At 55.2% G+C, this 22,905-nt stretch overlaps 8 protein-coding genes across 8 annotated transcripts; 5 read left to right on the forward strand and 3 right to left on the reverse strand.

Annotated features, from left to right (window-relative positions):
* Positions 1 to 537: 537 nt before the first annotated feature.
* On the forward strand, positions 538 to 2,404 carry LTHEOB_11159 (Ring finger domain protein; the record flags this gene model as incomplete). The annotated part of the gene is made up of 6 exons (XM_035507884.1): positions 538 to 642; positions 694 to 963; positions 1,015 to 1,124; positions 1,172 to 1,299; positions 1,351 to 1,518; positions 1,695 to 2,404. 6 exons carry the CDS (start codon positions 538 to 540, stop codon positions 2,402 to 2,404), a joined length of 1,491 nt encoding a protein of 496 aa, XP_035366735.1.
* Positions 2,405 to 4,519: 2,115 nt separating this feature from the next.
* LTHEOB_11160 (uncharacterized protein) lies at positions 4,520 to 5,404 on the forward strand (the record flags this gene model as incomplete). The annotated part of the gene is made up of 1 exon (XM_035507886.1): positions 4,520 to 5,404. One exon carries the CDS (start codon positions 4,520 to 4,522, stop codon positions 5,402 to 5,404), a length of 885 nt encoding a protein of 294 aa, XP_035366736.1.
* Positions 5,405 to 5,569: 165 nt separating this feature from the next.
* LTHEOB_11161 (uncharacterized protein) lies at positions 5,570 to 6,896 on the reverse strand (the record flags this gene model as incomplete). Its single annotated transcript, XM_035507887.1, has 2 exons — positions 5,570 to 6,678; positions 6,740 to 6,896. 2 exons carry the CDS (start codon positions 6,894 to 6,896, stop codon positions 5,570 to 5,572), a joined length of 1,266 nt encoding a protein of 421 aa, XP_035366737.1.
* A 2,648-nt stretch (positions 6,897 to 9,544) lies between these two features.
* Positions 9,545 to 10,434, forward strand: LTHEOB_11162 (Gdsl-like lipase acylhydrolase; the record flags this gene model as incomplete). The annotated part of the gene is made up of 3 exons (XM_035507888.1): positions 9,545 to 9,862; positions 9,918 to 10,022; positions 10,075 to 10,434. The coding sequence occupies 3 exons, from the start codon at positions 9,545 to 9,547 to the stop codon at positions 10,432 to 10,434; spliced, it is 783 nt and encodes a 260-aa protein (XP_035366738.1).
* Positions 10,435 to 10,966: 532 nt separating this feature from the next.
* LTHEOB_11163 (Glycosyl hydrolase family 43) lies at positions 10,967 to 12,070 on the reverse strand (the record flags this gene model as incomplete). Its single annotated transcript, XM_035507889.1, has 1 exon — positions 10,967 to 12,070. The coding sequence occupies one exon, from the start codon at positions 12,068 to 12,070 to the stop codon at positions 10,967 to 10,969; it is 1,104 nt and encodes a 367-aa protein (XP_035366739.1).
* A 1,625-nt stretch (positions 12,071 to 13,695) lies between these two features.
* On the forward strand, positions 13,696 to 16,320 carry LTHEOB_11164 (GNAT family protein; the record flags this gene model as incomplete). The annotated part of the gene is made up of 3 exons (XM_035507890.1): positions 13,696 to 14,194; positions 14,277 to 14,470; positions 14,743 to 16,320. 3 exons carry the CDS (start codon positions 13,696 to 13,698, stop codon positions 16,318 to 16,320), a joined length of 2,271 nt encoding a protein of 756 aa, XP_035366740.1.
* Positions 16,321 to 18,919: 2,599 nt separating this feature from the next.
* Positions 18,920 to 19,771, reverse strand: LTHEOB_11165 (Glyoxalase bleomycin resistance protein dioxygenase superfamily; the record flags this gene model as incomplete). The annotated part of the gene is made up of 1 exon (XM_035507891.1): positions 18,920 to 19,771. One exon carries the CDS (start codon positions 19,769 to 19,771, stop codon positions 18,920 to 18,922), a length of 852 nt encoding a protein of 283 aa, XP_035366741.1.
* Positions 19,772 to 20,717: 946 nt separating this feature from the next.
* LTHEOB_11166 (Wd40 repeat-like protein) lies at positions 20,718 to 22,288 on the forward strand (the record flags this gene model as incomplete). The annotated part of the gene is made up of 3 exons (XM_035507892.1): positions 20,718 to 20,780; positions 20,841 to 21,009; positions 21,060 to 22,288. 3 exons carry the CDS (start codon positions 20,718 to 20,720, stop codon positions 22,286 to 22,288), a joined length of 1,461 nt encoding a protein of 486 aa, XP_035366742.1.
* Between the last annotated feature and the right edge of the window lie 617 nt (positions 22,289 to 22,905).

Below are 22,905 nucleotides of genomic sequence, written 5' to 3' on the forward strand. Positions count from 1 at the left end.
TCCGCGCAGCCAACGGGAATCAGCGGCGGTGAGGCATGCACATCCACCATCTTCCATCCCGCTTTCGTCTTCTTCCATGTCGAGCAGAAGTCAATCTTCCCCGACCTCGGCATTTGGCGCCTTCTTTGCCGGCCACAGCAGCGGCTCACCCGTGTCCCGCGCCACTCAAATCCTGCAGACCCAGCGGTGCTGTCAAAGCGCTCGCCGCCCTCGTTTCGTGCTCCTGACTCGAGTGCTGTGGGAACAGCCTTAATGGGATCGCTTATTTGTCGTCAAGATTCTTTCCTATCAATGCGATCGCAGCTCCGCCGAGAGTCAGTTGGTCCTCCGGGGTCCGATGGTGCCATAATCTTCGGCATGCCGTCTGTAAAAAGCACCTGCGCCCAATCGAGACGGCCGGGATTTTCCTGATGCCCTGACTTTACTTTTTTGCACACACCAGGGGCATCGCATTGTTGCCCTTTAATTAACCAACACCAAGCCTTTTGCTTCGCCCGCCCTCGCTCTGTCTCTCCTTTCTCCTCACAGGCTTTCGTGATGCCTGTGGTACTCGAGCCACAGAAGCTGTTGACATGGTTTCCTCGAGATGAGAGCCAGAGCTACACGCCCGCCGACATCCCCATGGCGGGCAGAATCATGTCCGTAAGTCGGAAGCCGGTCCAGGAGATGCGCTCCAGCTGACGTCGGCCGCAGATGATTCTCTCGCTTGTCACCCTCTGCGTGCTCTCCATCTGCATATGTCGCCGTGTGCAAGGCATTCACCGCTGGTCAACAGTTCCGCTCGGCGCCTGGTACATTTTGTTGATCTATGTCGACTCCTTTCTCTTCGTCTTCATCACTGCCGTCTTCAAGGATGTTGGCCTCAATGAGACGGTGACAATCTGCAGAGGTGCAATTCTGCTTTGTCTGACTCTCTACCTGTCAACAAAGGTGTGCGTCTACTTGTTCCTGGTCGAGAAAGCCGTGAGTCTGCATCCCCTGCACAGACATCGCAGCACCCGCTCATTGCCATAGTACATCGTTCGCGGATGCAATGAACCGAGGCATAGAGACAAGTTATACATGTTCAACATCTGCGCTGCCATGGGCCCCTATGCCGTCCTTGCCGTCTTGAACATCATCTGGTAACTTCCACCAACCCTTCCACATCACCCATGCTGACTTCAAACAGGAGATTCTCGCATATCGAAGACGGTACCTGCATCATCGGCATGCAGAAGAAGGCAATGATGCCGCTAATCATCTTCGACGCCGCCGTCAATGTCTACCTGACCACCCTCTTCATCGTGCCCCTCCGCCGTACGCACCACCAATTACCCATCTCGATTCACACCCGCTAACCGCCCGCAGAGCTGTATTCGTACAAGTCACAACACAATACGACACTACACACCATGGCCGTCCGCACTTTCTTCGGCTCCTGCGCCACCCTGACCTCTTCCATCGCCAACCTAACCTTACTCATGGTCCTGGACGGCGAGCCTGCTTGGATCTGTTTCCTGAGCTGCAATGCCGAAAGTACGTCAAAAATTCATCATTCCGTACCAAGAAAAAGAAAACAAGAGAAAAAGAAATTAAAGGCCCCACAAAAACACCCAAAAGACAAAACAAGGGAACCGGAGAATTCGGAGAATAGGAGAATATCCACAAAGGAAAAAGAAAAGAAAAAAGGCTAACAAAACCCTCCCCAACAGTCCTCTTCTCAGTCCTCACCCTCCACTGGGTCACCTCGCGCGACAAGACGGGCCAAACCACCAACCGCAGCTACAGCCGCAGCGGCGAGCCCAGCAACGGCAACGGCTCGAGCTCCAACCAGCTCTCGTTAAACAAAAGCCGCAACAGAAACAACGCGCCCATCGGCACCGAGACGCTCATCTCGGAGCACTACCAGGACCGCGCCGCCGCCAACAAACCCGGCGCCAACGTCAGCGTGTGGGGCGAGGACGACGAGCTCACGACGCGCATGCTGGACGACGCCTACCAGGGCCGCGGCGCCGGCGGCTCGCCCTGGCCCGAGGACACGCGCGCCGTCGTCAGCGCCAGCTGCGGGCGCGCCGACGAAAACGATCTCATTGCCAGCAGTAGCACCGGGGCGGGGGCGGACAGCATCGCGTTGGGCCGGATCGTGGTGACGAAGCAGAGCGAAATCCGGGCGCTGACGCGGGAAGAGGAGCGACGGGAGCAGGAGGAAAGGGAGCGGCGGAGAAGGAAGGGCGGCGTGGCGGGCAGGAACAGCAGGCACGGCAGCAGGACCGTCACCGGCGGCGTGGTGATGACGACGACGACGACCATGACGACGAACGACGCCGAGAGCGACACGTCGCGGACGACGGCCGAGGGAAGTAGGAGGGAGGGCAGTACGGATGGGATAATTTTGGCGCCGGGCCCGGCGCATATGGTTTAGAGAAGAGTATGGGGTGAAAAGAGGACGCGGTTTTACGAAGACTTACGGTCTGCTGGCGTTTTGGTGGTATACATATATCATACCCGTACAACTGGATTTTTTTTTTTACCCCGGGTGTTGCGAGGAGTTTTAGCCCTCATTTGTATTGCAATAAGTAGCATGGCCGGAGCTCTAAAAAATTGAAATAATTCTCCATACGCCACACAGGCTGACGGGCGCGGGTCCCTATGTACACATGCAGTCACAAAAAAGCTTACCATGAGGCTCACTAGATCGCAGGCCGCGAGCCCAACAACCAGGCTCTTGGGTACGGTGGCTCTGTGGGTATGTCTTGGAGCCAAATATGCGTGACATTTGCCCCCGGCGGACCCCGGTCCGCGGCACCGAGACCTGGTCCTGACCGGGTGTAATGTGGGTCTGGTGCAGGTGAGGGATTATGGAAATTTATGACGTGATTAGTATAAATGCCATGCTCGCACCGAATCCGAGGGGACGAATACAGGTCCATGTCATAGCGCTTATGAACCCTGGATTGGCTTGCTAGCTTTCTTCTTTCACTTTTTTTGCTTCAAACACCAGCTTTTACGCTGACGAGAAACTGTTACTGTTATTAATCATTCTACAAGCAATAAACGAGACGTGCTCTTAAAAAGAAGATGAGATAACAGCTACTGCCAGATCCTCGGGTAGCAGGGTGTAGCCTAAGATAAGTATCTGGTATTCATCACTGTCCAACCAGTGAATCACTATTGATGTGTAGCGCGTAGAATCATGCTAGCATTTCGACATACAAGGATTGTTGCATGATATTTTTCTCTTAGTACTGACGAGGGGTTGGACGTTTGGGCAGAACCTAGGATGATCGGTCGTAGCAGTGAACACGTTGAAATGAGAAGGCTGGAGGCAAAGAGTAGCGCTGGTGAGGCTAGAATAAGCAGAAGCAAAAGAGAGTGAATTGTTGTTGTTGAAAGCTATCCAAGCCACTTTTATACCCGCGTTCCGTGCCCAAACAAACCGAATCTGGAAGGCCGAAGCCTTGGCCAGTAGGTCTGCCTTTGCAAGCAACGAAAGAAAAGGTCATCTATCTACACGCCTTCCACTGCCACAGTATTTTTTTTTTTAGCGGCACTGGGAAAGAACAGATGACATTCAAAAAAGAAAACGAAATTTACGGTCTATCTATTCAAGCAAGAAGCAGGGTTCTTCTCACCATGGCCATGTCGTTGGCCCAGCCAGCACGTCCTGCAGGAATGAGTGGTGTTGACATATAAGCCACTCGGGCAGCCATCCTGGTATGCTAGTCACGCTCAAAGAGGTGGTGCTTGGTTAAATGAGAGCCTGAAGGTTTAGGTAGGGCAGCCCAAGTTACCACCCGTCCTCTGTGGGTAATAAAGAGGTCGAAGGTTCGAACACGGACTAGGGAAGGCAAAAAAGACGGTCCCAAGGAGTCTTTCTGAGCTTAACCCGCATGTAGCGGGGTTCAGTTTTGCCCTTTTCTTGTCTCTTATTTTTTGCATCACTGACACTCATCCTCCTCCTCCTCTTCCCCGCCTCGTTCTGTCAGAAGATAACCGTTTGCAACTCTGCCTACGCTCCTCTACATAATAATACAAAGTTAAGTGCGAATCCCAGCCACACTTCAAAACCCTAAAGCAAACAACCAATCACGTAACGTTTAAGACCTATATTACTACTTGTATAACAGGTCAGATTGCTGAAAAGAAATCTATTTCTAATGCGTTAATCCTTTTTGGGGGGCACAGCCTCGAAGGATTCATGGTCGAACGTCTAACGAAAGCGCGTAAAAGGACTGGCGTAGAAGGAAGCGACACAGCCACACTACCCTAGCCCGTCTTTCTCTCCAGCCACCTTTTATCACCAAGGTTATCGCATCCAACAAGGCTGTACCTGGCAATTTTGGGAAATCGTGTAACCTGAAAATCACAAGCATAGCCCTGCAACGCCGATCGTGGAACTTGGTGGGGGGCCAAAAGTTGGCTTATACGTGGCTTGAACAGTCCTTATTTCACCCGGTAGCCAGGTTCGATTTCATTTTCTTCACAGTCCCGAAGACCTTACATCCTATCCATCATCCAGGCTACCAGATAAATAAAGATGGCGAACGACGACCACATCCGGAGCACACTGGAGCAAGATCTACTACGCCGTATGGACCAGTGCCAGCGTTCCATCGACGCCTCGACTCACACAGTCGCTCGGCTTGAGAAAAGCATCCAGCATCTCGGCGGGCACATGGAAAAGGCTAACACGCTCCAAATACTCGGCGTCAGCGGGCCGTCCGGGTTCGCGGAGCGAGTCTACGACCTGATCCGCATGAAGGCCGACGAGACGCGGGGCACGAACGACAAGTACTTCGTCTACCACCCGGACAACTTCTGGTACGCGGCGTTCCACAGCCTGGTCGAGCGCAACGGCGGCGGCGGCGGCCTTCCGGAGTCGTTTTGCATGAAATCGGACTCGTTGGACGCGCTCTGCCTCCACATGCAGAGCCTGCGGAGCATGCTTCCTGGCGGGGATAATGCTACGTTCCACATCCTGATACCCGCTTGGGACAATATTTGTATCAGCGAGCCGCTCTGCTTTCCGGACGAGCTTTTTCCCCTGAGCATCGAAGGCACGACGTATAGTGGCTGGCCGTTCGTCACTATGAACGTTCCACGGGCACCGAGGGGTTTGCTCCGCAGCGTATCGAACAAAGTGCAGCCGGAGTGGCTCAATCCTTTTGCCAAAGTCCTGTCGAGCGCGGCGTTCGGGGCGGGAATGATGGGTGTTGGCTGGGCCAGCCTGTGGGCGGCTCACTCGTACTTTCCGGACGTTACATACGCGCCTTACGCCATCAGTTGCGTCGCGGGTGTAGCTTCCTTCAGTCCTCTCAGGTATCTTACTGCTGGATTAGAGAACCACGTGAGAGTGACTCCTCCGAGACTGGTGGGTTCAGACAAAAGGCTGGAGTTGAAAGAAATCAACAGGAGGACATAAAGGTCGAATCGGGCTACAATCATTTCCATTCCATTCCAAACTCGTCTATATTCAATGGGTAACATGTAAAGCGAACGACGGATATCTCAACTTAATCGCAAGCCATAGAAGCATAAATGTAGAAAACCAGATGAAAAAGAGACGCACTCACCCCTCCACAATGGATCAGTGACTCGACTCATCCGCCAGCTCCGACAGCGCCTCGTCGTCCTCGGGCGGCGCATTCTCCGTCGTCGTAATAACAATCCAAAGAATCCTGTTCGCAATCCTCTCCTCCTTCTTATCACTCTTCTTAATCTTCTTCTCACCCGCCTTCTTAATCTCCTCGATAATCTGCGCCCTCTTCTCCAAACTGACAGCCAGATCCTGACTCGCCATCCTCTGATGGCCTGCGGGACGGACGGCTGCGCGCTGCTGATTCGCAACGTACTGCTCCTCGACAACCTCCTGCGCGGCGGCTAGGCGCTCGAGCTCCTCGATCTCGCGGTTCGCGGCGGTGAGCTCGTCGTCGAGCTGGGCGGCCTTCTCGCGGCGCTCGCGCAGGCCCTTTTCGCGGGCGGTCGTCAGCGCGCGCACGTTGCGGCCGTTCATCCAGCGCGTCGGCGCGGTGCTGTAGCGCTTGAGGGCGCCGCGCGGCAGCGGCGCCGGCGGCACGTCGAAGGTGACGGGCGTGACGGAGCCTTCGAGCGCGCGGAGGCGGCGCATGCGCGGGTCTTCCATCGGTACGCCGCCTTCTTGGGCTGACGCCGATCCCGACGCCGCTGATGTCGTGCTGGGGGTCCTGCTGTGGAGGGGTGGGCGGCCGCCGTCGGAGGAAGTGGTGGTGGTGGTCTGGGTGAGGCCGTGGACGAGGTCGTCGACGTCCTCGAGCGGCGGGAGGGTGAGGCGCGTCTCGTCGCCGCGGCCGACGGCCTGCATCATGCGCTTGGTGGTGCAGGTGCGCACGGCGAGGCCGCGCGGGTTGAAGATGTCGGCGTTGGCGCGCTTGAGGAACTGCTTCGCGCGCAGCAGCGTCACCGCGCCCGAGCCCAGCGCCGCCAGCGCCTGCAGGCCGCCGCCTGCGATCTGCACCGGCAGGATCGGCGCCGACATGACCATGCCGCCCGCCATGAAGCCCGCCTGGAAGAACGGGTGCATCATGAAGGCGTCGTTGAGCCCGTCGATGAAGGCCAGGAACTCGTCTTGCGAGATGGGGTTGGGGAGGTCGGCGAGGGCGGGGGCGTAGGCACGGGCGAAGGGTGAGAATGAGCGGACGTAGAACATGTTGATGGTTTCTGGGGGGTGGTTGGGTCAGTTTTCTGCTTCTTGCGTGTTTTGGGAAAAAGGGGGACTTACGAGGAATGACGATGGGCTTGTGGATGTTACGCATGGTCGATGACCTTGACCGCGATGGCTCTCCGTGGCTGGGGAGCTCGACTGCGTGAGACTGGACCTCGGGGAGCTTGTCGGCTTCTTCTTGATACGCCGGGGGCTGTTGCTTGAAGTCTGCCATTTTCTTCGGTTTCAGGTATAGCTGAATTTGTGTGGTAGGGCTGAATTGATGGAGTTCGGATGTGGTAAGGCTGAAGGAGGTTCGCTGTAGTTAAGCAAAGAAAAGCTTGTGTGGATGGAAGCTTGACTGTTCTATGAGACTTGCTGGACTTTATAGATATAGAGCCCATGTTGAAATATGCTTCAGCCTTAGGCGTCCAAGCGTCCCATACCTGTGTCATGGTGAGCTCGAGCTATTTTTGTCCATAGAGTGCACCAAGCTTTGTGGTCGTCGAGGGGGACCCATGGTGTTGAACTGCGCCAGCATACGTACTCTAGTGGCTGAACAGGTAGATCCTCCAGGCTTCCACATAGATGGCGAGCCGAGTACGAATAAGGTTTCGGATCGTAGTGACTGATTAGGTCTAAGTTAAGCTTTCCGAAGCGTCCGCTCGTTCCGCCCTGCCAATCCGGAGATCGCATCTTATACCGAATACGAAACACGAGATCTACGGTTGTGCTGACACTTCACTCTGCGTCATTTACTGCAAGATCTTCAGAAATCGTGGAGAATGGAGGCAGTGCAATATATACCGGTGGACGTGTACGGGTTGCCCAAGTGACACAATGAGCACACGACACTGCCGTTGGGCCGCTCAGTTTGGTGCGAAATTGCCCATGACTCACGACAACCACTGCCCTACCACCCATTTGATCAGCTAAGATATCCTGCGGGACACTGCTTTACGGAGTTACGGAGTGCATACGTTTGGTTGGTTGTGAGTAGGAAAGCGAGTCGTCTGCCTGGCAGTTCCAAAATTGAAAATGCTATCCAGGGATGCCTGCATGCCTCCACGATCCGAGTTTTCGAACTCAGCAGGTTTTCTGAGATTAAAATAGTTCCCCGACTTTGTTCGCAACTAGTCTAGGTCGTATATATTTTCGTTTTAGTGTCGCCTCTTCCCGCAGCCCTAAGCCACATATCATTTAGCATGTCTTTTACTCACATCTCAATCACAACCGGCGTTTCCTTGAGAAATCTCAATCTAGTCTCGACAAGAAATCTTTTCCAAAGCTGGAAACACAAACATCTGCGAAAGCCAGACAACCATTCTGGAGAGAGGGCCCTCCATAAAACGTTCGTTTGCCTTCTTTGGCATCTGTTTCAATATTTGAGTTCAGCCATGTTCAATACAAACTGGATTATTCAGATTGTGGCCCACAACAAACGGCGCGATCGGGAGGCAGGTACAAGACGGCTCTGGCGAGCATTCGGGCTCTGCGCCATGCGTAGGAACGACTTGGCGTGGTGGCGGTAAGAAGACACGGGAATGAGAGCAATCATCTGAGCCTCAACACGAAAACTCATGTCAGAAAGGTCTATAGTGAACTAGACTGATTGTCAGCTAAATTAATCAGTGGCGTGATTCGTGTTATACCTTGGCAAATACGGCGGCTCTTGGAATGCAAAGCGGTGATCATGTTCCGGAAACCCGGCGCAGATACTCGAACAACTCCTTGTCTGTCCTGAATAGGTTTAGCTGGACCTGCTGGAGAATTTTAGAGTGTCCACTAGAGTCCACAGCGAAAAGCGAACAAGCTGTGTTCATGAATGGAGGCATCAGTAGATTGTCTAGCATCTGAGCGACAACTTCTGGTTTTGCAAAAGTCCTACTGCTTTGATCTTCTCCGAGTACTCGACAGCATGACACACCATAGCACTCGGGATATGAAGACAAGCAAAGGTGTTAGAAATTCGTGTACAACATCGAGAACTCCTCGCTTAATATTTCGGTTGACGAGCTGGTTGAGTAAGTCGAGAACAGAAGTCAGCAGAGCTGCTTATCCAACTTCGGCCATTTTAGTTGCTTCTCCCTCATGTAGGATCGCGTCTAAAGTTTCTAGGCGATCCGCCCATGGTTGCAGGGTCTGCTGGGGTATGTTTTGCAAGATCGTCCATTTGTAGTCCAGGATTCTAAAAGCTTATGTTTTAGCTTGCGGCCTTCTGCCGTTATACTTTACACACAGCCTCAACGCCAAACGCAGCGAAATGACTAGATGACGTTACGAGTAAGGCTGACCGTGGTAGGTACTCGGAGGTGATTCGTTGAAGACTGACCCTGCAGCCGCGCCGCAGTGGGGTTCCGCCGGGACTGCACGTACAATTGGTGAGAACCTGGTGGGGCCCCAGACATGCATCTGATACCGCGGACATGCATAGGTAAATTCCAACCTTGTGTGAACAACCTCGACCTTTCACCTTTGGTTTTCCAGCCAAAAGCCTCTGGCCTGTTCGATCCATTTTCTTCCGGAAGAAGCTCCATCTTCACCTTCCTCTTTCGCTCTTAGCCTTCCCCGCATCCGGAGGCTGTTGACCCGAGAAGTACGGTGCCTGACAGGGGTGACTAATGACGTACAGCACAGCTGTTGCTTTTACGTGTCTTCCGGATAGATGGAGGTAGCTCGTTTCAGGAATACGATGGCCGGCAAACGCATTGAAAAAGGCGGAGCCGTGTTTCATCGGTGGAGGTTTTGCCGGCTTGGCTGTAACGTCAACCATTCGGGAGAAGGCGTGCGCTCTGGACTCCAAGCTTAAAGGCTGAAGGTTTCCTCGTGCGGTCAGTAAGACGTACCGGCAAGCGCCAAATCCCACATAGCACTTCGATCAAGATGATTGGCTTCTCCAGAATCCTGCTTCCTCTCTGCCTTTCCTTTACGGTCAACGGGCTCCCCCACGATCAAATCAAGCCGCGCGCCAATCTCCCGGCGGCATTCTTCCTTGCGGGAGACAGCACAACGGCTACAGGCGGTGGCTGGGGAGATGGATTCCTCGCCTCGACCCTCGTCAATGGAGCTTGGGGTACAAATTTTGCGAAAGGTGGCGCCACCACTGTAAGCTTTCGCAACGGCGGCTATTGGGCTTCAACCATCGAGGCGGTCAAGAATGTCTCGGCAAATGGACAGTATACTCCGTGGGTGACGATTCAGGTAGGTCGACCGAAGAGCACGTTTGCGGAAGGACTTGGCAACTGACTCGTTGCAGTTTGGCCACAACGACCAGAAGGCTGAGGCGGGCATCTCGATTGAAGACTTCTCTGCCAATCTTGGTGCTTTCGTCGATGAGGTGCGCGAGGCGGGCGGCAATCCGGTAAACCATCCTCATTCTCCTCACATACAGATCTTCGTCTGACTGGAACAAGATTTTGGTTTCCTCCCTGTCTCGTCGTGGCTACGAAGGGGACCCTGAGCGCATCGTCGAGAATCTGGCCAATGAGGCGGCTGCAGCTCTGGCGGTGGCGAACGAGAAGGGGGCTCTGTCCATCGACCTGAACAGGGCATCGACCGACTATCTGAATGCGATTGGAAGTGCAAACGCTTGGACGTACAACCTGGCCTCAAACGATCGAACGCACTTGAATGCAGCTGGAGAGGTTGTGTTTGGGAACATGGTGGCCTGGCTGCTTGGCAACAGCGCCGAGGGCGAGACGCTGAAACAGTCGACTGTGGCGGGCGAGGCCTATGTGGAGGCGTTCGAGAACGGCGTCTTCATCGCCGAGTGATGATCTGAGAGACGATCTTTTGGTCTTGGTCGGCGCGATGAGGCTGCAGACCCTGAGGGCAGGTGGCGACTTGTTGCAATCCTTTGGCAGATCGAAATATAAGGCTACGCGTCTCTCCACTTCGAACAAGCATTTTCGGATGCGGTCCGGCGGAAGGGCGGCGCACGCACGCGCGCCCGGTGTGCACCCCGGACCGCGCTATCGCCCGAAGCGGTAACGCTCTGAGCACCTCCTGGCAGATCATCCACCTCCAATTGCGTCGTCGTAAGATCTGGTGACTTCTGCCTGCCCCCTAACACGTCATTGTTGTGTTTCCATCAGCCCGAGTACCTAAAGCCTCTAACTCTAGTCTCTAAGCATCACTTGCCATCAAAGTCACAATATTTGCTCGGACCAGTCCATGTGAATGTGGAATTGATATCCATTATGGTTATACATTAGAGGAAACCTCCCAAGCGTAAGTCTATAGGTACATGATCTAACGAGTCGTAAACATTCCAGCCTTCCCATGCATTGCCAGAATGCAGACACATTAAGCGTTCTTGCCCACCACCTTGATGTGCTTCTCGGGCGTCTCATCGAACGAAACCTCAGCAGTGTACATGGCGCGTCCACCGTCAGCATCGGCGGCGTGGAAGACCATGTGCTTTCCATCAAGCGCGATCGAAGCGCCACCAGGCGCCTTCAGGCCAGCGACGCCAGTGACGGCGAAGGGGCCGCCCTTGGTGTAGGGGCCCTCGACGCTATCAGCCGAAGCGTAGCCGATGTCGTAGAGGTCGGTCGAGTAGCAGTTGGACGAGAAGAACAGCACGTACTTGCCGCTCTCGGTGCGGTGCAGGAAGGGGGCCTCGACGAGCGGGCCGTCAGCCTCGCCGCGGTCGAGAATCTGCTTGGGCTCGCCAATCTTGGTGACGCCGTCCGGGCCGACCTCCTGCAGCATGATCGGGGTGGGCACCTGCGGGGCCTTCGTGTTGCCGCAGAGGCCGCCGTTGCCGGCGTTGTTGCCGTCGATCTTGTACACGACGTAGCGCTTGCCCGTGGCCGTGTCCTTGAAGCCCGCCGGGTCGATGCTGCCGCCCTGGTCGTCGTGGCACGCGAACGGCTCGGCCTGGGGCTGGAAGGGCCCGTCCGGCGTCGCGGCCAGTGCGGCTCCGACGCAGTGCCGAGGCTTGTCCTTCTTCGCCGCCGAGTAGTACAGCACGTACATGCCCTCGTCGTTGGTCTGCACGTCCGGCGCCCACACGGCCGGCGGCGCGTTCGACCACGGCCACCGGCCCTCGAGCAGATCGCCAATCGTGTCCAGGAAGTCGCTGGACGTCGGCATCAGCTTGTTCGTCTGCATCTTGGGCTGCGCCGTCCATGCTCCGGCGTGCGGAAGCGCGTCCCAGTTTTCCTTGACGGTCCAGGTGTTGAAGTCGGTCGAGGTGGCAACGCGGACGTTTTGCTTGCCATTGTTGGTCGCGAAGGCGTACCAGGTGTCGCCGTCGTGCAGCAGACCCGGGTCGGCGAATTGCTTTGGCACCACCTTCTGCGTCTTGAAGTGTGGCGGCTTGGTGACAGGATTGCCGGGTGTCGGGGCTGCGTCGACAGTGAGGGCGGACAGCAGAGCTGCCGCGGCGAAACGGGCGTAGAACATTGTTTCTGAGGAATTGACTGCCTGAAGGCTTTAACGAGTGTAAAATGTTGGAGAAGTCTGCAGGCAGTTGAGCTGTGATGGCTGGGGAAGTCCTCTGGGGATGCTGTATTTATGGTCCAAGACGTCGAGAACTGCTAGAAGCCTTCGAGAAGCCGTTCAGGCATGCAATCATTACCAGATCAAGCAATTGGATGCTCTTGGGCGCCCAATTGATCCACGCTCCCTGGTCATTCCTGATCAACCACCAACCCCTTGGTGATCGACTTTTAGTGTGGGTCTTGTTGATCGCAACCCTGCATTCACCGACACTTAACTCTCCTGAGACAATGCTAGCATTTTTTAGCACCAGCAAATCCTCAATCACGACCAACTGCTGCATGCCTCCAGAATGATGCAAGTCACAGCCACGCTGACGCATGAACTTGACGTCAAGTCCCAGTTCCATGCTCATCAGATGAGCTGTCCAAGCCGACAACATGGCAAGCTTGATTACATGTGGGACTCTATCAGCATAGACCATTATAATATTACTGCAGCCCTGTGCGAGCCTGGCTTGGACCACTATCACACAATAGACCTCTGCAAACGGAATCGTGAAGTCTGTGCTGCTCTCCAGAATCCTTCTCCGCCTTCCAGCGCCACTTGGATAACCTTCTCCTTACCTTACTCCATCATCATGCAATACCCTGCACGGTAGATCGATGGTTATCAGGGGCGCTAAAGACGCGCAACCCATTATCTCTTCACGTGATAGTTGTGATCAAAGCTGCGGGGTTGTTAAGTAACTGGCTTTCCTCTGCTCCACAAAATGCCTTCTATCCGTCCCCTTTGCACCATGTCATGATTCATCTCAGAGCCATCTGCCAATCTCATTCGAGGGTCAAAGCGGAAGAAATATGAGCTGGGGAAGTGCGCGATAAGACACCTTCTGGAAATGGTGACTTTCGAACGATAGCCTCATTCTTAGGCTGATTCACATCGAATGTGGTTAAATGTATACTTCTCTGTGTCTAGTGTTTTTATAGTGTCAAGGGCGCTTTCTGGCTCTTGCGTCCCTTGTTCGATAACTGTACTCATTTTCCACTTCATCTCTTCCATAAGCCGTTGAAGCACCGGGATTCAAGAGCTGCTCCATACATCACATGCAAGAAGGACACTAAATGCAGAAAAATTTCCCTCAAAGATCAATCTGCCTTGCTGTGGCTCTTTCATATCAAGTTGTAGGAAGCTATTCCGACCCACGAGATGTTAGCCTCGATTGTGACGCACGGACCCATGAACTGGTGTTGATGAGATCCCCAAGACACTTTCACACAGCATTTTCCAACGAAGTGCAAAATCCATCACACTCTTTCTGTCAAAGGGCGCATAGGATTAGTATCCTTGCGTCGCTTAATCAACACCTCAAAAATCCGGCCCCCAATACTACGCCATTATCAACGACACACTAACACAATGTAACGCCAAGTGACTCATACATACACTAATTCATTCCTTCTTCACTCACGCCTTCTTCTTTCACTTTCCTCAAATCTTCTCAGACTCCAACCTCTCACCCAGTCCACCCTGATTCCAGCTCATCACCGACCACCACCACCAAAAAAAAAAAACAACCAACCAAAACCATGGCCGTCCGCTACAACCCCACCACCAACGAGCCGTACCTGCAGTTCCCATCGCCGCACGTGCACCTGCGCCTGACGCCCATGCGCCACTCCGACGGCCCGGCCACCATCGCCGCCATGAACGACCCGCGCGTCTACATGAACATCCTCAGCCCGCCGTTCCCTTACCTGCCGCAGCACTGGGACCAACAGTTCGCCACCATCGACGCCGCCACGCGCAGGGCGCGCGAGGAGCTGGATGCCGTCGAGGCGTGGCGGAAGCAGGGCGGATCAGGGCCGAAGATGTGGGTGGGGTCGGGGTTGCCGTTTACTGCGATAAGGGAGGTGGTGGTGGTTGAGGGGCCGGAAGGAAAAGAGGAGGAAGAAAGGTTTTTGGGGAGAATCAACATTCGGAGGAAGGATTTCAGGACGGTGGTGGATGAGGGGGAGAGGAAGGCGCTGAAGGCGGCGAATGACGCGAAGGTTGCGGGGGATCCGGAGATTGAGTGGGAGATGGGATGTAAGTCTTCTCTTTCCCTCACTTATGGCGCTTGGAAAAAAAAGATTTTTGATGCGGACATTATGTTGATACGCACTTGCAGTCTGGCTCTGCCCTTCAGCTCAAGGGCGCGGCGTCATGACGACAGTTCTGCGCACCCTGATGGAGACATTCTTCGTTGGCTACATGAATGTGCACCGACTGAGAGGCTCTCATCTCGACCACAATAAAGGTAGCGGGAGAGTGCTTGAGAAATGTGGATTCGTGTTGGAGGGTAAAGAAGCGGATGTCTTCGAGGTAAACGAAAATAAGACAGGAATAAAAGGTCAGAAGGTTGGGGCTGTTCACTTTAGGTGGACAGCTTGATTAAGCGCTTCGTGGCTCATATCTCTCTTTTTCCGTGTATTTTGAGTTAGGTTAAAGGTCCTTCCAACCATGAACTAAAGTATTGATACGAGATACTGACTGTCAGCGGCTTTTCTTTCGATATGGTGAACAACAGGCACGGGCGGTGTGTCGGTGATCACAGCAGTACAATAACACAACAATAGCCACGCTGCTATTGTTAGCACAATAGCACGTGGAGAACTCTGGGCTTTCGCGTCGGCTTCTTCATAGAAGACTTCCATTTCATGTTTCTTCTTCCCTTCTCCTTCTTCTCAGACCACGACCGCATTCGCAGACCGTCGCAGCGCCCGACCGCAATAGCAATGGCAGACCTATTTGCCACTATGGCCAGCACCGCGCAGCAGCCGGTACAAGGCGACGACCCTTCAGTCACCACCGATCCCCAAGAACAAAGCTCGCACCAACCTGCGCCCAGTCAGACAAGCAAACGCGATTCGGAAGACTTCGACCTTAACCTCTTCACCACGCTTAACCCTTCCAGTGACGAGCTTATGGGCGCGATCCTCAGCGAGTTCAACCATAACCTGGATTCCCTTCACGACGCACCTGCTCCCAAAATGCAGCAAGCTTCCACTCCCGCATCGACGGACCACACGGACAGCTCTAGCCATGACCAGCAGAAGCAGCGTCCCACGAGGCGTCTCAACAACAGCGACCTGATTAGGTCTTTTGCGCCCAAGAACAACGACAAGTCGCATGAGACACGCTGCCACCAGCGCCAGCCTACAAGCCCGGTCACGCAGAGCAGGAAGCGCAGGCTCGCCGACGAGCCCGCCGTCGCATGCCCAACACCAGCGTCGCTGGAACAGCATCTACACAAGCTCCCAAGAACTGGCAACTACAGCATCGCCGACATGTTCATGGCCAAGGCCTTCGATAACATTGCCCGACTCCAAACCCCCGGGTCTTCGTACGCCACTCACAACAACTGGCAACAGTCTGGTTCCTCCCAAGAGAATCCGCTGGTCGTTGATGATGACGACGATGACGGCAACAGCGACATCACTGGTCAACAGCACTGCGGCACCACTGCCCAACAGCACGGCGGTCCACCACCCTCTTATCCCACCGCAAAGCCGGCCACTCTGCCCGAGACGACAACCAAACAAGCCTTCAGCACCTGCAACAACGCGGTCGCCTTCGCCGTCGAGGAAACCATCCCTCTGCCCCCCACCATCGGCGGCGGCCATGCGCACCGCACCTTCACCTTCTCGCCCGCCTGCCAGATCAGCATCCGCCGCGGCGGACGACTCATCTCCATCAAGAAGGATCAGCAGGTCTTGCACTTCACGAGCAACAAGAAGAAGAACAACAACGAAAGCATCACAAAGAACCACACTGGAGACGGGGAACTGGACGAGTCCGGAAGCTGCGTTCACGGCAGCAGCAGCAGCAGCGTTGGTGAGGACGAGGAAGCCGACGGAGATCAGCCTCGCGAAGTCTCCCGCTTCAAGGCCGTCGGCTTTGGGCCCTGCAGCCGCTGCCAGAGCGCACCTGGTGGTAGTGGGACGAGGCTGTGCGATCGCGGTTTTCCGTGCGGTCCGTGTCTCGCCGAGGCTGGTGGCGATGTCGGAGTGGCGATGAAGAAGTGTCTATTGCCCGTCGTGGCGAGGCCCGAGGGCGCCATCGATGGGGATGAGCTGCTCAAGAGGGGCGTTAAAGTTGTGAGGCCGGGAATGGTGGTGGCGGCAGTGGAGCAGGGCAAGGCCGTTGAAGGCTTTGGTGTCGGCGAACATTAAGGGGAGTAAGGCTTGGCTCTCGTGGGCCAGGATGTGGTAAATGTCAAGTTGGGAATCAAGAGGATGAGTGCCGGTGGTGGGGGAGACAATGCCGGAACATGGATAGTACGGTCTAGGCGTCACAAAGGGTCGGCGCGTAGTAATTCTAACTGGGGTCTAAAAGGCTCTAGATCACTCAGTAGTGAAGAATCTTGTCATATTCAAAAACAGAACTGAGTTGAGTAGTGACTCCACCTATCTGTCTGAGATTCGCGCAAAGGTGGGACGAGAAAGCACCCACATGAATTCAAAAGCTTCCGTGCCATCGTCGCTGCGGGCATTGATGAACTTGGGCCATAGTGGGACTGAATTAATATAACGATGCATACAGATTCGGAATCAAGAGCCAGCGAAGGCCAGCGGTGGGTACATGGAGGGGAAGGCAGGCATCCTGGGGCGGATATACGGGTGAATCGCCCGACCCTTGCATGCCGGCGCTTCAATACTGGCTCGGGTGCATCGTCGGATCTATGCGAGCTAACGTGGTCTTGCGGATCAAAACGTACAGCTGACTGCAGACTCTTCACGGGTGTGTCAGCTCATTATTCCCGGCGATCCGATATGGAAGATACCCCAATCGGCAGCAATCCCCTCTCCGATAGCCCTGCGGAGACCTTGCAGCATGCGTCATACGGCTAAGGAATAGCACCGCAGTTTAGGCGCGAAGGGTCGGTGATACGAGAGATGCTGTTCACCAGCAGTATCTATGGAGTAGTAGCTTATGGCTCAAGAGGCAAGCGTGCCAAGCACCTTCAGCCTGTGATAGGCCTTGTACGAGACAGTTCGCGGTTCGCGGTTCGCGGACCAATTGCCTTATGCGTGAAACACGCAATCAGAAGGCAGCCCGAGATCCTTCCACCATGTACGCATAACAGTGCCACAGCAGTGCGTCTGGATTCTCGCAGAAAATACCATCGCGTAGTTCACAGGCTGATATGTGACATCTCACATTCCGGCGGCAACGGTCTGGATAAAGACAAGGTCTAGGTACGTAAGTCCCATGTCTCAGCTGCGCTCATCGTGCCAAGCTGCTGGTGGATGTAGACGCGCGCTTCCGCTTTCGAAGATCAACCCTTGTAAATGGCATCAGAAGAGCCCGACAGGGAGCGTCCATGTCTCCGATGCCAGACATGGGAAAGCCACCCACATGTATAAGCATGCCGGGGTCACTCATATCCTGTCTCTTTGGTGCGGTAACCAATCACTCTGCTCATTACTGTCTGTCTCTCCATGCACATGGCTACACGAACCAAACTCGAGTGTAGAGTGTGCCGCTGGCCGAGCCCAACCGCATTTGCCGAATTGATCACCGTCGAGGCGTCTTTAGCTTGGACCCTGAGAAGCGATGTCAAAAGACCTCTCTTTCTATACATTGACATGGCCCTGGTCCGAGTTTCCTTGTAGGATCCAAACCAAGGCTGTGGGCCGATGCGGTGGATGCTTGAAACGCTTGCCAGCAATGTCTCGGCGGCAGATTGCTGGATGACCTGTGCTTGCAGCCCCGGCGAATAGAAATTGCAGAAAGGTCCGTGCATCACGATAATCCAGATCACTTGAGGGAGTTGTATTCCAGGAATGTTCTGGTCCGCCCTCATTAGACCAGAGATGGCTGTTCCGGGAGAGCTCGTATTACAACGCATCGCATTGCAGCTTTTGGTACTCATGGAACGGGAATAACATCCCTCAGAAGGCAAGCATTGACAGGCCCACGTTGTGGAAAGTGGTGTGATCAAAAGCAAGTACACGATGCGCGCTGTGGACACGACTGCATATGGCGACAGACTCCTTGATGTCAGCGTTCCAAGCCCATGTGTTTGCTTATTTCGCATTGCAGGGGTACACCGACTCGAGAAAACCCGCCCAACGCCCATTTTCAGCTTGAAATGCGTGAGATCGAGGTAGTACGGTAAATCGGCCTCAAAAACTTGACTTTTGGCTCAAAGGGGCGCCAATTCCATTGGTTCATGAAGTTTGTTATCGTGAGTTGGAAAAGTGTGCCAAAGGAGCTCGCAGATGGCCAGGGGGGTTCTATGCAGAATGAGGCGGCCTGAAGAGTGTACGACATGCGTCAAAACGGTGCGGGGAATCTCACTGTAGAACCTGGGAGGTTTACCTTGATTAGCGACTTTGTGCGACGGTACACTGCAGGATGAGTATCCTTCCGCACGCCACAAGTTGTGATGGACTGTTGGCGACATTGATGAGAAAACTGGATATTTTTCGCACAGACTTTAATCGATCTCGGTGAGGCAAGCAAGTTTCGATCTATTAGAAAAAGCCACGGTGGGTTGCGTTTCCCTCACCGCTACGGCACTTTAACGTCCGACATATGTAGTCCCAGTCGGCGCTGCAGGGCTTGGTCCCTGCGGGGCAAGTCGTACATGAAAGCAGCCAAAGGCAGCACGATACGCGGCAGGTCCGGGCTTCTAATCGCTGGGTTGCATGCCGATCAACAAATCTCGGCAGGGCGATGAATAACATGTTGTGCTAGGCTGTAACTGACATCTATCATGATCCTGCAGCCAAATGTCTCCAATACTCCTAGCGCTTTCTATTCTGATCAGACTCCGCTGTACTCCGCGCTCAAAAAGGATATCTCGATCTGGTCCTCTCCGTGCGGGCCCACCTTCTCATCGATCGAGTCCTGTATCCGGGATTCACCACAAGGATCGACTGCAAGCTCAATCCTGATTTTCGTGTCCAAGCCGTCCCATGGCCGCAAGGAAACTTTTGGCGTAGGATGAGCGGCTAACACCCGAGGAGCGTCGACGACCCATTCGGTGTTTGCCGCATTGCCCGGACGCGTCAAGATAGCGTCGTAAGCGCCATGAAGCCGCGCGCTTGCTGGCGTGTAGACAGAGATATTGCTAACGCCGATCGCACCACAAGGGTGATGCAGGCCTTGAGGGCTCGCCGGGACCCTGAGCTCTCTGGGCGTGACATCGTGGCACCAAAACGGGGCGACGCCCCTGGTGGCGCCTTCGGGAAACGTCACGAACCAGGCAATCTCCTGCCCGTCGGGTCTGCGTCGTCCACCGCGTCGAGGCTGCGCATAGGCAAGCGTAGCCAATGCACCATCATGCTGCTTGCTTCTCCACTCGTCAAGTCGAGCTGCCACGCGACTAACATCTTGGACGTCGGGGGATGTGAGGGCCCAATCTATGACTCCGTATCGCTTATCGCCCCACCAATGGCCGTCTTTGTTGGTGGGATCGTCATTGATGAAGGCGATAAGCTCGATGTATGTGCCGTCCTGGAAGACAATGAGCTTGTTCTCCGTTTTGCCGTCTGCATGGCGGCCACCGGGGCTGAGGGTGAAGTTGGAGGTGATCCAGGCGGGAGGGTCCAACAGGTCCCGGTGGGGGAGGAGGATAATGATGTGATCAAGCTGAGGGGGCTGTTGTTCAACCATGTTGTTGAGATCTGGCGGGAGTTGCAGTCAGTGAAAGCGGGCGAAGGTGAGGTGCCTGCTGTGTCATTGAGTCACAAATGCACGCCATCGCTGTTCTGGGAAGGCGTGTGGGGCCCCGCGACCCTGGCGCTCCTGCTTTCTTCACACGCCCCTCACATGCCGCGCTTCGGCCTCCATATGGCCATTTTCAGCCTTGTACTCCTGGTGACTGGCTGTGCTGTGCTGCGCTTGCGCCAATCCTGCAAGACGCATGCTGGAGGAAGGGCTCATGTCCCACAGTCCTCTCTTGCCCGCAACCTGGTCAAGATGTGATGGCTCCCGCAGCCATGCACTTGACAGCCCAGAGCTGATGTCAACCTTTGACCAAACATCTCTGTTCCCGTCGTCCCGCGTCCAATTCAGATCTAGATTCATACCCGCTCTCATGCAAGCAACGCGGAAGGCCGAGGTTTGTAACGGGAAAGACACTTGGCGGCGCCACACCATCTTGTGCAAGGTGACTTTCGGCCAGGAACCCTCCGGGCATCAAAGAGAGGGGACTGGGTGCAGCAATTGGCCAATGCATGCATGTAGGAAGACTTCGAGTGCTGCTCTCGTAGCATATTCCAATGCCGCGACCTTTGTGCCGGACGTAAAGGACATTAGTCTGCCGATTTGGCATTGAAATGAAAACGAGGAGTGATCTTTCTTGAAATTTGATCCAGGTTAGTTGTAATTAGTATGTTTGGGGGCAGTAATATCGGGGGGTTGGGAAGAGAGGAGGTAGTCTAGCGTTCTTAGAGCCGGCGGGGCAAGGGCCCGTGTCCGCGTCGCAACTGACCTCATCTTATCTGAACCCCACCAACAACACTCGACCAAAGTCCAGCTCCAGACGTGCACTCAACAGCCACGGGTATTCTATACCCACGCTTGCCGATTCAAGCGCTCCACGCCATATTGGCCCGCCATGTCTGCTCAGCAGCCCGCCATTCTGGTGGCGCGCTTCCTGCGAGCAAATAACTTTTCCAATGTCGCTCCCCGCCTTCGGCTGTAGAGCCTGTCCGTCCACTGACCGGCGTCCTCGAAACAGACTTTGGCTGCCTTCCTCCAGGAAGCAAATCTGCCTCCCGATGCAGGCATGCTTTCGAAAGGCGATCTCACCATCGAGCAGGTGCTTCGCGAGAAGGAGACGTTCGATCTGAGCTTGAACTTTGAGAGGCTCGGTGTCGAAGATGCGGATAAAGGGTGGCGGACTCCAGGTACGTCTGCCTAATGTAGACCAAGTTTTGTGATACTGACACGCTGTTAGCGCCGTCAACTGCCACCGAGCTCACAACGTTACCCGCTGCGTCGAACATACTGAATACATCCGTCGAACTTCTGGCTCTATCCGACAACGCGCCGAAGCCCTTCATACTGTCCACAACAGCAGATCGTCGGCTAGACATCTTGTCGACCTGTGATGGCTCGTTCAAGCTCGAGCGCTCGCTCAGCCAGGTACAGGATTCGCCAATCCTATCGTACAGCGTGCTCGGTCAAAGTCACATTCTCATGACCAGCATGTCGGGAAAAATTGTGCTCTACGATTGCCTCTCTAACACGGTTGTCAGCGAGCGGCGGGATCATTCTAAATATGCTGTGAGGGTTGTCAGTCGCGTACAGGAAGATGGTACATTGGTTGCAACCGCGGGGTGGGATGCGAAAGTGTTTCTCTACTTCATTCAAGGCTCTGCAAGTGGCTCACTGCAGCTTCAAGCCCCCATCGCCACACTGACGCTTCCCACGAACCCGGAAGCCTTGCTAATCATCGAGCATCCCGAAACCGCAAAGCCTCTGCTCGTGCTGACAAGACGAGACTCGACGTTCCTGTATTACTATGCTCTCCCTGAATCAGGAACTGCCGTCACAGACGGCCTCAAGTTGCTCGGGAGGCAGAACCTCGCACCAAGTTCAAACGCCTGGGTAGCCTTCACGCCGTCAAGCATTTCACTCTGCCCGACGGACTCCTCTGTTGTGGCGGTGGCAACGTCTGCTGTTCCACACATGAAGCTCATTATCCTGCGCCTGCTTGTACCGCCCGCGGCCGGCACCGAAGCTGGCTCGGAGGAGGTAGATAGTGCGCTTGCGGCCCCAGCTCCGGGCACGAATCAGAATGAGTTCATGACGCTGAACCAAACAATGCAAGCGCGAGCGGCTTTGGCTCTACAAGAGCGCGAGCTTGCAGCGATCGTTGTCCAGTGCAACACGATGGCACCGCAAACAGCGTACTCGACGCCAACACTGGCATGGCGGCCAGACGGGAGTGGTGTGTGGGTGAACGGCGACGACGGGGTTGTTCGAGGGATAGAAGCCAGCACGGGCAAGGTGGTGGCGAGCCTGGGCGGACACGAGGCAGCGTCAAAGGTGCGGTGCGTTTGGGCTGGCAGAGTTGGGCAGGATGGCGAGGAATGGATGCTCAGCGGCGGATTCGATCAGAAGCTGATCGTTTGGCGAATGCCGTCAGCGGGGGCTGAATCTTCGCAGACAGTGACCCGGTGACCGCTGACTGCAACGATAATGAAGCACCGCGCTCAACGGCATTTGCTAGTGCGGTATTGACGTTGGTTGGCTGGCTGGCGGGGGGCATGAACCATTGGCGATGCGATGAGCAGCTGCAGCTCCCACGACGACGAACGACGCGCCCGCGCTACTCGGTCGACAGTTTCGCAGGACGCGTGCCGCACATGATGGTCGCGTCGCACAAGAAGCATGCGGCGGGCAACGCCGGCGGGCCAGAGCGGAGTAGCCAACGGGCACTGTCGCCACACTATCTCTTGTGCCTGTGCCCGTGCCCGGAGGATCAAGGGCCTCGCGCAGATGCAGAGTGGAGCCGCCGAGCTACGTATCGAAAGCGGCATCCCGGCGAGGCTGGCAGGCGGCCGCTCGCTGCCCTCTGACGTCCCCGGATTGTTCTGGGTCTACCCCATGCCGTCATCCCTGCTCGCATGCGCCCGGCAAGCGGGCCCTCGAACCATGTCGCTGCTGGCCCATCCCTGCTGCAAGGGCCTCCAGCGCCGGGCGGGCGGTTCGTCTGCATGCTACGTCTCCCGTGCCCCCGGGGTGTCCTCTCGCTCGGTTGTCTTGTATGCCACGCATCTCATGGGCGCGTCAACGCG

Source organism: Lasiodiplodia theobromae (assembly GCF_012971845.1).
Source record: "Lasiodiplodia theobromae strain AM2As chromosome Unknown scaffold_45, whole genome shotgun sequence".
Lineage (NCBI taxonomy): Eukaryota > Fungi > Ascomycota > Dothideomycetes > Botryosphaeriales > Botryosphaeriaceae > Lasiodiplodia > Lasiodiplodia theobromae.